The sequence below is a fragment of the Ixodes scapularis genome, unplaced genomic scaffold (genome assembly GCF_016920785.2).
Source record: "Ixodes scapularis isolate PalLabHiFi unplaced genomic scaffold, ASM1692078v2 PGA_scaffold12__126_contigs__length_90152505, whole genome shotgun sequence".
Taxonomy (NCBI): Eukaryota; Metazoa; Arthropoda; class Arachnida; order Ixodida; family Ixodidae; genus Ixodes; species Ixodes scapularis.
This window is the reverse complement of record NW_024609838.1, coordinates 71,394,259-71,408,577: the sequence shown is the minus strand read 5'-3', so window position 1 is coordinate 71,408,577 and position 14,319 is coordinate 71,394,259. Positions and strand designations below refer to the sequence as shown.

The following is a 14,319-nucleotide window of genomic DNA, read 5'->3' as shown; positions in this document are numbered from 1 at the left end:
CTTCGAAAAAAGATGGAACAGCCAGACTCTGTGTCAATTACAGGCGGCTTGGGGATGTGTCCGTACGAGACAGCTACCCTTTCCCCAGCATTTCCTCTGTGAGGCACGCACTCGGTAATGCATCCATGTTCACGAAGCTGGATTGCAGTCGCGGGTTTCTTAGATTGAGATTCACTCATCAGACGTTTTAAAAACTGCTTTCATCTGCCACAGAGAGTTGTTTGAGTTCACCTGACTGCCAATTGGCTTGTGTAACTCTCCAGCCAGTTTTCAGCGCCTGATAAATGTTGTACTCTGCAGCTCGAAGTATGAATTTGCCACGGCATACATGGATGATGTGGTTATTTTCTCGAGAACTATTAAGGATCATACCAAACACCTTTGAATCATACTTGAGTGAATGCGTAATGCTGGCCTCACGATTCACCCCAGAAAAGTTCAGTTGGCCGTGGCCAAGGTTAACCTCCATGGATTCGTTGTGGATAATGGCACGCTCCGCCCCAACGAAGATAAGTTGCGCGCGTTAACGGAATACCCAAATCCACGTGACGTAAAGAGCCTCCAAAGATACCTCGGAATTATTGCATTCTACAGGGATTTCATCCCTCACTGTTCCGGGATATCTCACCTGCACTACCACCTTCTAAAAAAAGGCGTCAAGTGGTGTTGGGCCGGGCAACAACAATGTGCATTCGCAGCCCTTTCAAAAGCCGTTACTGACAACGCTTGTTTACAGCTCCCAGGCTCGAGCAAGCCAGGAAGCTGTACTGTGTCCTGGGTGCTGTCTTGCTGCAGGAGTGTGACTGTGTGTTTCGGCCGGTTGCTTTCACGAGCCACACGCTAACTCCGGCCGAGCACAACTACAGTATCGCAGAATGTGAATGTCTCGCCATTATTCATGCTTTGAAGCGCTTCAACATGTACCTAGATGGCGCAACGTTCCAGATTAAATCTGATCAATTAACGCTCTCATGTCTTAGGGGACTTAAGAATCCAGCTGTATGTCTTGCTTGTTGGGCGTTAACACTACAACAGTATGACAACTCCATCGTGTACCACCCGGGGTCAACCGACAAAGTTGCTGATGCGCTCTCTCGTGCTCCACTTCCCGAGGGACACTCGCAGGATACCCATGGCTTGGTGACCGTCGTGGCCACGGCACGAGGATCCCCAGATTCACGGTGGGGTACATTGGTGATCCGCGAGGAGCTTCACAAGACGCAGCTGGATGACATACTGTGCCAACGCGTGATTGCTTGGCTGGCAGCAAAATGTCCAGTCGACCGCCCAAGTGACAAGAAGTTTGACTCCTACTTGATGAGCGACGACGTCCTGCTGCGCTACATCCCCCAGGCCGACGACGATCCGGATGGCTTGGCGTTCCAGATCGCGATACCCTGCAAGCTATGTAAGCTTTTCATTCAATACATGCATGACTCTGCCTTGGTAGGACACAACAGTGGGAGCAACTTACGAAAAGTTATCCCAAATTGTTACCTGGCCAGGCATGAGGCAGGATGTGCTCCGATACTCTCGTAGCTGCTCAGTGTGCCAGAAGGCAAAACCACGTGGTGCTCATGCTCCCTGATTTCATGCAACCAATCTGCTAACGGTAAAACTCTGAGTGTGAGTTCAACTCCACTTCACACATTGACATCTTGTGTTATTTCTATTTGTTGCCTGGAACCTATGGGGGTTAAATTGGTTTGAACTTCGTGAAACTTTTTATTCTGAAGTTCGAAGTTCGTCGACCTTTTGAACTCAACAGGTTCGAAAGTTAGAAAACGTTGAAAGTTTGAAAATGTTGAATTTTGTGGCGTGAAAAATCTGAAGTTCTGGAACAATCAAATTTCCCGGCGTGAAAAATTTGAAAATTAAAAAATTGTCTAATTTTTTAGGTAATAGGTTAGACGTCTCGAAAGTTTGCGTACCTTTTGAACCCTTTGGTTCGATCTTCAAACCTCAGGTTCGCAAAAAGTTTGCGGCATCTCTACCTAGCGCCAATAGACCATCGTAGGAAACGTACATGCATGGCGGTCCAAAACGTTGAATGACATCTTGTTCGATGCTTTCGATGACATCTGCTGCCTACAACGAGCATGTGGCTCTTGCCAGAAGGTAGCGAGTGGCGTGATCAATCTGTACGAATAAGCGTTTGGGGCAGTGAGACTACATGATGCCTGAGACGCATTCCCATGGTGTTGAGGGAATCGGAAGGGCTTCTAATTTTCCATTCGCGAGTATGGTTCGACGGTTTGGTTTGTTTGTTGACATACTTCACAGCCCCGAACTTAAACTCCGATGTCTTTGCGTTGTGTTGACCACCAGTACCTCGAGCGTACTCGTTCGAGCGTTTTCTCACTGTTCAGATGGCAAAACCCAGAAAATTTATCCTTGAACTTCGATGCTGGCATGCTCTCAAGTTCTTCAATCACCAATGTTTGCTCAAGCAGCTGGCCCTAAGGGTGTCTAGGACAGGGACCTAAAAGACACCCTTAAAGTTTGCAGACTCCTTCCAGAAGGAGCCGTCAGGAAACCTGAACTTTTCGATGGACGAAGGGAGCATCTCGCAACTGTACCCAGGAGCATGGGGTGGCATATATCGGCCATTCTTCACGATCACTGGTGTCTTGAAGTGCTCGTGCAGCTGGTTGACATATTCCATTTCCCTGTTGTCCATCGTGCCAGACACAGAAATGTAGTCCCAGAAGGAAAGGTGCTGCACAAGCTCGCACAGGCCGACGCCTCCGGCGTGCGGGCACACGGGAACTTTGCACTTTTCGGCCATGAGGATAACGGCGAGGTTCTCGTTGACGCCTCCGAGGCGACAGCTGTCGATCTGGCAGAACTGCAGAGCCCCCGCCTGGAGGAACTGCTTGAACATGACCCGGTTCTGGCACTGCTCCCCCGTAGCCACTCCGATGCCCAACGGAGCGAGCGCCTTCGAAATGGTGGCGTGACCCAGAATGTCGTCCGGCGACGTTGGTTCCTCGATCCAGTGGATTCGGTAGTCGGATAGCTCCTTCATCCAGTAAATCGCCTCCTTGACGTCCCAGCACTGATTGGCGTCAACCATCTTCTCTTCTTGGCCACTCTCGTCATGACAAAGGCAGAGTACTGTGGAACACAATGCAAAGGGAAAGGTGAGTTGTTCTCTCCTGTGGCCTCCAATTGTTGTCACATGAGTGAGCACTGAGTTATAAGTATTTGTACTATGTAACAATAGATGGGCAACACTTATCAAGCTCACAGAAGTATCTGCACACACGCTTCAAGCACGTTAGCTTCGGACATATATGTATGCTTTGAATATGTCGGCAGACAGTTTTTTTTTACCAATGCGACAGAAAAGGAGGAAACATGTCTCAGACAGTGCCTGCTGACTGTCTTTTGTATGATGCATTAGTGGCGTGGCTGCGGCTTTAGAGTATCGACACTGCATTCTTCATCCTCTTCCACGCGATGCCAGTGCTTGTGAAGAATGAATGGGACTGGCGATAGTTTGATTTGAAAACGTGACTTCCCGACATCGTTATGCGGTGTCGGAAACCTCTGGTGATTTCATTTTGCTCTGTCGCAGATTGTTTTAATGTTCCTTGAGTGCCAGAAAAGCATTCTTTTGTAGTATCAGTTGAAGCTTTACGTAACTGCCAACGTTACTAGAACACTCAGTTAGTAAACTCGCCGTCGAAACTTGGGTCGCTGGCGTCCACCGAGACCGAGCTAAATACGACAACAGTGCCACTCTTTATCATTTGTCTGTACTCTGGTCACCTTGAGCTTTTACAAAGCATGTTTTTGCGTAAAAACAATCGGAAAATACTCTTTTTGTATGAAATTTTTTGGAGATTAGTACAAAATGAAGGGCGCATGATGTTTCTATAATCTTTAGTTTGCAAGGTTTTGCGGAACAATTAATATTGTTTTTATACAACCATGCCTCAGCGGTACTTTCAGGTAGCGCGCCCCGACCTAGGTGCATTTTAACTTCGGTAGTAATTCGCGGCGCGTCCGCTGGGGAGATGGGGGTGGCACCCCTGTAACCTCTTCCGCTGTATCTGTTTCGGCGCCAAAATGGCGATGAAAGCCAAAATAGAAGTAATGTGCAGTTCCTCGAGTGGCTGCTGCGGGAGAAATGGCGGCGTTGTGTTCGCCATTAGCTCGGTCCTGGTGGACAGATTGGGACCACTTTTTTAGAGCAGACTCTATGGCAGTTTCCCAACTGAGTGGTTCTAGTAACATTGGTAACTGCACAAAAATGATTTTAAAACAACAAGGTGGCTGTCATTACTCTGAAGTGGAGTTTATTTAGTCGCTCTACCCGTACCTAACTAGATCTTAAGAGCAATTAATGCGCATCCGCGAATTATCCATGGATATCCGCAGTAAACTGGCAGATTTGGGTAAAGATGGATAAGATTTGACGGATTGCGGATCAGATGTGGATATCCACGGGTCCGAATTAAAGGTGTCGCGATTTGGTCGAGGTTCGAGCTGGACCAGGTTCAACGTTTTCGACCTTCTTGCGGAAAATTCGACGAAGGTTCGACTCAGGTTCGACTGTTATGCACATGCACGACAGGCTGGCCAGTTGGCTTCGGATTGGATGGTGATGGCTAAGCGATGTATTAAAGGGCAACTCCGCTCAATTCCGAAGATTTCAGGATAATGATTGATTTCGAATTAAAAAGCCCTAGTAAAACACACTACGTTGTTTGCTTCGCGAAAAATGGGATATATATTTTTAAATCTAATTTTAAACACAAGCGGAAATCGAAACCGAAAATTCGGCTCCGCCCGGCAACATTGGCCTCGGGTCGCCAAGTACATGGCCATAACGTGGTACGAGATGTCACGTGATCCTCGGCCCAACGACGGGTGGGATTGGGGCGGGCGTGTGGCAGGCACGAGTGTCGTCTGCACCGCACTCTTCGCCACGTTTTGGTGTCTACGGCATTCGACGACGTTTGCACAACTGCGGCATAAGTCTGCGCACGTGGTGTCCGCAGTGTGGGCGAAACTCCAAGAGACAATAATCACAATCGGTGAGACGACGACGGCGGTTGTGACACGGAAGACGGCGGTAACGGCGGGACCACGGCGGGCGGCCGGACGGCACTCAAGAAACGCGCTGCGCAGGCGCGTTACACCAATCACGTGGACACCGCTGAGCGCCGAGAGTCAACGTTGCTGACGTCATGCGCTACGCTCGCCCGGAGAAGTGGAAACAAGCAAAAGGGGGCCATGATAATGACGTTTAGCTCAATGTTGGCTCCGCCCATGCCGTAGCCTTGACTGCGCTGTTGGTTGCGCCTGAATTCGCCCGCTCAAGTCAGCCGATCTCGGCAACTTGGCGAGTTGCAAAGTTTGCCGGACCGTTTAAGAAACATTTAGACAGAACTGCGTCGTAACATTTCACGTGTGGTCTTCCTAGGCGATACTGAAGAGGACTGCATTGTTTTTTCAAAACCAAAAATGAAGCGGAGTTGCCCTTTAAGGGCAGCACTGTTTGGTTATTACAAAAATTAAGTTATTACTACTTCTTTAGTGATTAGAATTGTTAAAAAATGGAAATAATCCTTTGCATAAAAAAAAATTCTCCAAACATAGACATGCTTGCATCAAGGTCTGGCCACACTGTACACAAAGTCGAAGGATGTCGCAAACTTTTGTCAAACCACATTTTTAGGTTGTATTTTCGGGGTCCGACTGGGTCGAACCAGTTCGACGAACCTTCGAACTTTGAACCAGATTCGACCGATTCGAGTTTGTGGACAGTGTGACCAGGCCTTGATACAAGCATGTTTAGGTGTGGTTGGCAGTGTCTTGTTTGACACTGCCAACTTGTTTGCAGTGAAGACACTGCCAACCAGGGTGAAATCACCCTGGTTGGCCAGTGTCTTGTTTTTAAGTATATAGTTCCAAGCATGTAGTTGAGGGTTCGTGTTTAAAACTGTAACCGATAGGAGATGTTGCCATTATTTAATATTGTGACGAGTGGTGTACTTGTGCCTTACAACATATACACGATTATTTTGCTGCTACAAGTGTGCACCTTTCCTCTACCACTTTTTTATTGTTTGGTTTAAAAATAGTGATACAATGTTATTAGTCTCTCCTTGAAGTGGGTTTTACAAAACAAAAAGGAATATAAATATAAATTTCCTTTCTTTTGAGCGTGTCACAGACTCCCAAGGACGATCTAATAACTGCGATCATCTTTCGAGCAATGCGAAGATCCTCTGGAAGGTTGATCGCTTATTTTATGAACAGAATACGATAAAGTTCTTTTTAGAAAGGTAACGAGCAAATACCATCCAGAGTTTTTAGAGTGCAGCTCTTAGGCGCCCGTTTCCATGTTTTCGACGTCGGCGTTGGCCTAACCGCGCTAAATTTAGCGGGAATATTGACGTTGCGTGACCTCAACAACAATTCAGTTTCCCCGCTAAATTTAGGGGGAATTGACGTCAGATGACTTTGTGTACGTCATGTCACCTATGAACACATTCAGTTTTTTTCTAGATTTAGCGGCAAAATTGACGTCACGTGACCTCAACACCAATTTAGTTTCCCTCCTAAATTTAGCGGGAAAAATGAAGTCACATGACTTAGTGTCATGTCACCTATGAACAAATTCAGTTTCTCCGCCAGATTTAGCGGAAAAATTGACGTTACGTGACCTGGACAGCAATTCCGTTCCCCGCTAAATTTAGTGGGAAAATTTATGTCACATGACTTCAGCAACAATTCAGTTTCCCCGCTAAAGTTAGCGGGGAAAATGACGTCACATAACTTGGTGTCACGTCACCTACGAACAAAACCAGTGTCTCCGCTAGATTTAAAGGGAAAATTGACGTCATGTAACCTGAGCAGACATTCCATTCCCCGCCAAATTTAGCGGGGAATTAAATTGATGTGGAGGTCACGTGGCGTCAGTTTTTCAGCTTAATATAGCAGGGAAACTGGGAGGAGGGCAGGGTACATGGGAGGAGGGGAAGGTACGGATGAGGAGCAGGAGGAAGAGGAAGGGGAGAAAGGAGGAGGGGAGGGGGCATACCCTCCCTTCTGTCCCCTCTCCTCTTCCTCGTCAAGAGCTGCTCTTTAATTTTGCGTTACAAAGATTTGTAAACGTCTTTCATTGGCGCCCGTTTCCGGCTTGAGCGGCATCGCCGTCGGCGTAACCGTAAGGTCACCCCCCCAGGTCACTTAACCCCCCAGCAAGGATGAGGAGGAGGTGAAGGAGAAGGAGGGGGTGGAGGAGGAGGATGAGGGGAGGAGAAGCAGCTGGCAGGATCACGAGGGAGGAGGAGGAATATATCCTCCCCCCAGTATCCTTCCCTCCTCCTCCTCAAGAGCTGCGCTCAAATTCGGCGTTACAGGGAGTTGTAAACGGCTTTCACTTTTTTTTTTTAATTTTTATTTATGCTTGATTTTATGATGTAAAATGCATGCGTGGATTGAGAGTCGGATGCGGTTCCGAATTTTGCGGATACAAAATCTGCGGATGCTGATCGGATGCGGATGGTCACACTGTTATCCGCGCAGGCCTCTAGAGATCCTCAACTTGAGTTAAGTGCTACGATGTTGAGCAGGAATATTTCTTACTTGAAACAAACTTACTGGCTGAAATGTAACCCAATTATGCTAAAACTCAATGCCACCGACCAAAAAGCTTCTTCGTCGCCGCATAATTTCGAGGATAAATGCAAATGTTTTCTTTCAGTCCCTCCTTCGCAAAACTCGATGACGAAGCTGTGGGGATCATATTGTTGGCGTTGTCAGCAGTTCGATCCGCAGGGTTTCGCCATCGAGCTTTTCGATGACGAGACCCTGGGGATCGCAAAATGGCCTCCAATGTTTAAACCAACGTTACTAAAACACTCAGTTCGGGAACTCCCATAGAGACAGCTTTGAAAAAGTGGCCCCAATCTGTCTCCGAGCACCGAGCTAATGACGAACACAACGCCACCATTTCTCCCGCAGCGGCCTCTCGAAGAACTGCACGTGACTTCTATTTTGGCTTAAGAACAGATACTGCGGTAGAGGTTACAGGGGTGCCACCCCCGTCTCCCCGGCGGACGCGCCGCGTTCACCTACTGACGTTAAAATGCACCTAGGTCAGGACGTGCTATAGTCTGTTACAAGTCAAGAAGGTAGGAGAAGCTCCTCCCACAAGTGTGATGCGCCCGTTTCAAATCTCTCCGCAGTCGAAAGAAGAGTTCACTGGAAACGCTCCTTGTTCCGCTTCAATGGATTCCCACTTGTCTCTGATCCCACTTTTTAAGAAAGCGACCTTTGTATTCATCGGCGAGGGAACCGAGCCCCTGAAAGTTGCCTTTGTATCCATTGGGGGGGAAGCTAATTCCCGAAGGTCGTATTTGTTGCCGTCGGTGGGGGGAACTCTAATCTCCCTCTCGTGGCTTTCACAATGCTAAGTCAAAGTCGAGAGATAAAGCAAATATGTACAGAAAGGCAAGACCCTCCTCGCGCGTTGGCCGCGACGTCACGGAAACGGTGGGACGCTATTGGATGCGGAGGTGGCGGAGGGATATCCGATTCCCTTTGAGGGGCATTTGCCGCTTAACCTGTAACTGACTATACCTGTAAGGCCCGCTGAGGCATGGTTGTATGAAAACAATATTAATTGTTCCGCAAAACCTTGCGAACTAACGATGATAAAAACATCACGCGCCCATCATTTGGTACTAAACTCCAATAAATTCCATACAAAAAGGGTCTTTTCCGTTTGTTTTTACGCAAAAACAGGCTTTCAAAAAGCTCAAGGGGACCACAGTACAGACAAGCGATAAAGAGTGGCGCAGTTGTTGCATTTAGCTCGGTCTCGGTGGACGCCAGCGGCCCAGGTTTCGACGGCGAGTTTCCCAACTGAGTGTTTTAGTAACGTTGGTTTAAACCAACGAGGTAGGCTTAAACTGTAGTAGTTGGCAGGTTGAGTTATTCTGCAGTGAGTAGACGCGAGAGGGACACGAATGCCCGAGTCGTGTAAGCACTCATCTGCTTACTCGAGTCCAGCTCGAGTGCATACGACGCAGTGCTCGTGCTATATTTGACTACCAACACCACGAGGTGGCAATAGTAAAATCTGAGCTTGTGTTTACTCCACCAAGTTTTCGAAGGGGAGACTTGAAGAGTCCGCTTTTATTCTCGAAATATACCGCGCGCAACAGATGAGCTTCTTGGCCCTGTCTAAATGGTGGCGCATGTTAAAAAAAAAAAAAAAAAAAAGTACATTGCTGGAATTTGGATATTTTCCCCGGGGATTACAATAACCGCAAGATAGATGTTTAGGTCACGTGACCGGCTCTGTGGGGAGGAAGTACCATCTCTAACATCAGTCGGCTCGTTGCAGCCGATCACGCTCAGCAGACGTAAGCCCTTCCGAAACCATGGAAAAAAAGCAATGACCCTTGAAAAATGGGCAAAATATGTTATTTATATATAAAAAAAGCAGCACATGCATTTAAAGCAAATAAACAACTTAGTCGTTAGTTGTTCAGACAGGAGGAGTTTAGTCTGCCAGGGTATGGCGACATTGTTACCCAGATAAGAAATTTAGCAGTGCAGTTCACTATGACTGCTAGCCTGGTATCTCAAAATATAGCCAATAAACTGGTCTTTGTAAGAAAAAAAGGTTTGCACTCGTGTCTGAAAAAATTTTTGTCAAATTTAAATGCTAAACTTATAATTTGTGCAAAAATGATAACATACATTTTAACTATTTGCAGCTCATTCTGTGACTAAAAAAAAAAAAAGCCTAAAAATACAAAGCATGTTTTATGCGGAGGGCAAGTTCGTCTGCTTCTCGCGCAGGGGGTAGCGGTGACGTCAGAACGCCGAGCTCTGATTGGCTGATCGCGACCCCCCTATCTGAGCGTCGTCTGCTCCTTTGCAACGTCGTCTGCTCGCAACGTAGTCTGCGTCTGTCTTACCTTTCCTGCGGCTTTCGGAAGTGCAGAGGCCAGATTCTCAAAGCGAACTTACGACGAAAAAAATGCGTACGACAAATTTGAGAGAAAATCCGTATTCTCGAAACGAAATTGTCGTAACTTTTGCGCAGGTTACGACAAAATCCTACGACAGCTCCGAAGCTGTCTTACGCACTTTCTACGATCAAATTAACATGGCCGACAACGTCGCTCGGTTGCTCGGTCGCGACGACCCAACGGACATTTATTTTTCTACCTGCTCTTCTTGCGCGTCCCGACTTCAAGCAGCAAGAAAAAAATGAAGAAGTACTTGAAACCGACCACGACGAACATGAACGCTGGATCCAGACACCCGGAAAAGGCAACAAAGGCGACGATCCCACCGACCAAGCGAGCTCGGCAGAATATATAGGCCTAGCAGGCACTCCGACCCGTTCCGGCGCAGCATTGCTCAGACGGTCCTTGGCCAAGACCGTCTGCCCACGGCCGGCTGGCTTGCTGAATGGAATATGCCCGCGCGACCCTTGTGGACCCTCCCCGTATGAATAGTTTGATAGCTGAACTAAATTTCAGAGGTCAACCGATTCCCCTTATCATCTCGATCACCTTGTTTTCCGAGGCAGCGGTGACGAACGCTGTCGTCGAAAAGGGACTCCTCGATTCTATTTCCTTGTTTTGTGTGATATAGAGCTCAAATAAACGCCGTATGGATTACCTTCGCAACACGGTATGTACACTTTGTTATTAGTATGCCATTTTTAACTGTCGAGCTGTATCAGTTTGTGGGAGCTACGCGATGCCGGTCCAACCTTTCTTTGCCGAGTGTCACGTCAGTATCGAGTTGCAATCGTAGAAGATCGGTCCCGAAGCGCTTACCGAAACGCAGTCTGAATCCAGCACTTCGATCAAACGCACGCGTCCGCTCCGAGTGTGAACAGGTATTTGCGTGGCTCTTGCTGACACTCTCGTAGTTCAAACGTATCTTTTTTAACGTCGGCTCACTCCTGCATTTCCAAGCCTGCGAGAAACGCCGCGGCGGTTTGTTTCCTTCTACGTCGCTTTGCAAACGACTGGCACGGGGCTTTTACCAACGATGACAGTTGTGTTGACTTCGTAGCGATCGAGTTTGTAGCAGTCAACGAAGCGTTTAAATCCTGTTAGCGTCGATATACCACTGCACGGACACGAACCCCAGACAAGCGGTGGTGGAAAGGTCGCCCGTGTTATGAGAATCAGCTTGAACACTACACATTTACACACAGACAGGACAGGACATACACGGAGCTGTCTATCAACGAGTGGTTAGCCTGTGTTTGTTATTAAAAATCCACGTGCTCCGAACTATGCCTAGCTCTCTAATTGGTTGTTCGTTTTGCCGAAGACGCCGTTGCCATAGCAACAGCACCGGAAGTCATCGTTTCTCCGTAAGAGGTCGTAACTTTCCTCCACTCACTTAAGAATGCGTTTGTGAATACCGTTCTCACCTCATCTTACGATGATCGTGACTTTACGAACTTCGTAGCTAAGTTGTCGTAGGTAAGAGGTTCTTTATGAATCTGAGACCAGATTCATAAAGAACCTCTTACCTACGACAACTTAGCTACGAAGTTCGTAAAGTTACGATCATCGTAAGATGAGGCGAGAACGGTATTCACAAACGCGTTCTTAAGTGAGAGGAGGAAAGTTACGACCTCCTACGGAGAAACGATGACTTCCGGTGCTGTTGCTATGGCAACGGCGTCTTCGGCAAAACGAACAACCAATTAGAGAGCTAGGCATAGTTCGGAGCACGTGGATTTTTAATAACAAACACAGGCTAACCACTCGTTGATAGACAGCTCCGTTTATGTCCTGTCCTGTCTGTGTGTAAATGTGTAGTGTTCAAGCTGATTCTCATAAACGCGGGCGACCTTTCCACCACCGCTTGTCTGGGGTTCGTGTCCGTGCAGTGGTATATCGACGCTAACAGGATTTAAACGCTTCGTTGACTGCTACAAACTCGATCGCTACGAAGTCAACACGACTGTCATCGTTGGTAAAAGCCCCGTGCCAGTCGTTTGCAAAGCGACGTAGAAGGAAACAAACCGCCGCGGCGTTTCTCGCGGCCTCGGAAATGCAGGAGTGAGCCGACGTTAAAAAAGATACGTTTGAACTACGAGAGTGTCAACAAGAGTCACGCAAATACCTGTTCACACTCGGAGCGGACGCGTGCGTTTGATCGAAGTGCTGGATTCAGACTGCGTTTCGGTAAGCGCTTCGGGACCGATCTTCTACGATTGCAACTCGATACTGACGTGACACTCGGCAAAGAAAGGTTGGACCGGCATCACGTAGCTCCCACAAACTGATACAGCTCGACAGTTAAAAATGCCATACTAATAACAAAGTGTACATACCGTGTTGCGAAGGTAATCCATACGGCGTTTATTTGAGCTCTAAATCACACAAAACAAGGAGATAGAATCGAGGAGTCCCTTTTCGACGACAGCGTTCGTCACCGCTGCCTCAGAAAACAAGGTGATCGAGATGATAAGGGGAATCGGTTGACCTCTGAAATTTAGTTCAGCTATCAAACTATTCATACGGGGAGGGTCCACAAGGATCGCGCGGGCATATTCCATTCAGCAAGCCAGCCGGTCGCGGGCAGACGGTCTTGGCCAAGGACCGTCTGAGCAATGCTGCGCCGGAACGGGTCGGAGTGCCTGCTAGGCCTATATATTCTGCCGAGCTCGCTTGGTCGGTGGGATCGTCGCCTTTGTTGCCTTTTCCGGGTGCCTGTGGATCCAGCGTTCACGTTCGTCGTGGTCGGTTTCAAGCACTTCATTTTTTTTCTTGCTGCTTGAAGTCGGGACGCGCAAGAAGAGCAGGTAGAAAAATAAATGTCCGATGGGTCGTCGCGACCGAGCAACTGAGCGACGTTGCCGGCCATGTTAAATTTGATCGTAGAAAGTGCGTAAGACAGCTTCGGAGCTGTCGTAGGATTTTGTCGTAACCTGCGCAAAAGTTACGACAATTTCGTTTCGAGAATACGGATTTTCTCTCAAATTTGTCGTACGCATTTTTTTCGTCGTAAGTTCGCTTTGAGAATCCGGCCTCTGGCCTCTGATCTTCACGAAGAGCTTCTTAGTTTACGACAACTTAGCTAAGAAGTTCTTAAGTTAAGAACATCGTAAGAAGAGGAGAAATCGGTATTCACGAACGCTTTCTTAAGTGAGAGGAGGAAAGCGACGTTGTCGTACGGAAAAACTAAAACTTACCGGTGCTGTTGCTATGGCGACGGCGTCTTCGGCAGCACGAACAACCAATCGGAGAGCTCGGCATTTGTCCGGAGCCCTTCGGAGCCGTTCGGAGCACGTGGATTTTTCATAACAAACACAGGCGGCCTTTCTGCCACCGCTTGTCTGGGGTTCGTATCCGTGCAGTGATATGTCGACGCTAACCACGACCAACTCTATACGCTAACACGATTTAAACTCGCCCGAATGCCGAGGCCGGGATGCGTAACCACCCGCATTGACTGCTACGAACTCGATCGCTACCAAGTCAACACAACTGTCATCGTTTGTAAAAGACGGCCCGCAGTCGTTTGCAAAGTGACGTAGGTGGGAACAAATTGCCGCGGCGTTTTTTGCGGCCTCGGAGATGCAGGAGCGAGCCGACGTTAAAAAAGATACGTTTGAACTACGACAGTGTAAGCAAGAGCCACGTAAATGCCCGTTCACACTACGGAGCGGACGCGCGCGTTTGATCGAAGTGCTGGATTTGCGCTGTTGGACCGCGAATTGATAAGCGCTTCGGGACCGATCCTTTACAATTGCAACTCGATGCTGACGTGACACCCGGCGAAGAAAGGTTGGACAGGCATTGCGACCCACGAACTCTTACAGCGATCGACAGTGAAATGCAGTCGTGTCAGAATAAAATGAAATACTAATAACAAAATGTACATACCATGTTGCGAAGGTAATCCATACGGCGTTTATTTGAGCTTGATATCACACAAAACAGCGATAGAATCGATGAGAGCCCCTTTTCGACGACAGCGTTCGTCACCGTTGCCTCGGAAAACAAGGAGATGACAAGAGGAAGAGATTGACCTCTTAATCTAGAATTGAGGTCAGCGATCAAACTAATACGGGAAGGGTTCACAAGGGTCGCGCGGGCATATTCCATTCAGCACGCCAGCCGGTCGTGGGCAGACGGTCTTCGCCAAGGACCGTCAGATCATCGCTGCGCCGAGTCGGAGTGCCTGCTAGGCCTATCCGCCGATCGGTCGGAGTCCGTACTCGTGGCCCTTGGAGTCTTTCCCGGGTGTCTGTGGATCCAGCGTTCTTGTTCGTTCGTCGTGGTCTGTTTCAAGCACTTTTTACTT

General features: G+C 48.1%; 1 protein-coding gene across 1 annotated transcript; it reads right to left on the bottom strand.

Moving 5' to 3' along the window:
• Positions 1 to 2,374: 2,374 nt before the first annotated feature.
• On the bottom strand, positions 2,375 to 3,076 carry LOC120846835 (mitochondrial enolase superfamily member 1-like). Its single transcript, XM_040218721.3, has one exon. The coding sequence runs from the start codon at positions 3,074 to 3,076 to the stop codon at positions 2,483 to 2,485; it is 594 nt and encodes a 197-aa protein (XP_040074655.1). The 3' UTR covers positions 2,375 to 2,482.
• Between the last annotated feature and the right edge of the window lie 11,243 nt (positions 3,077 to 14,319).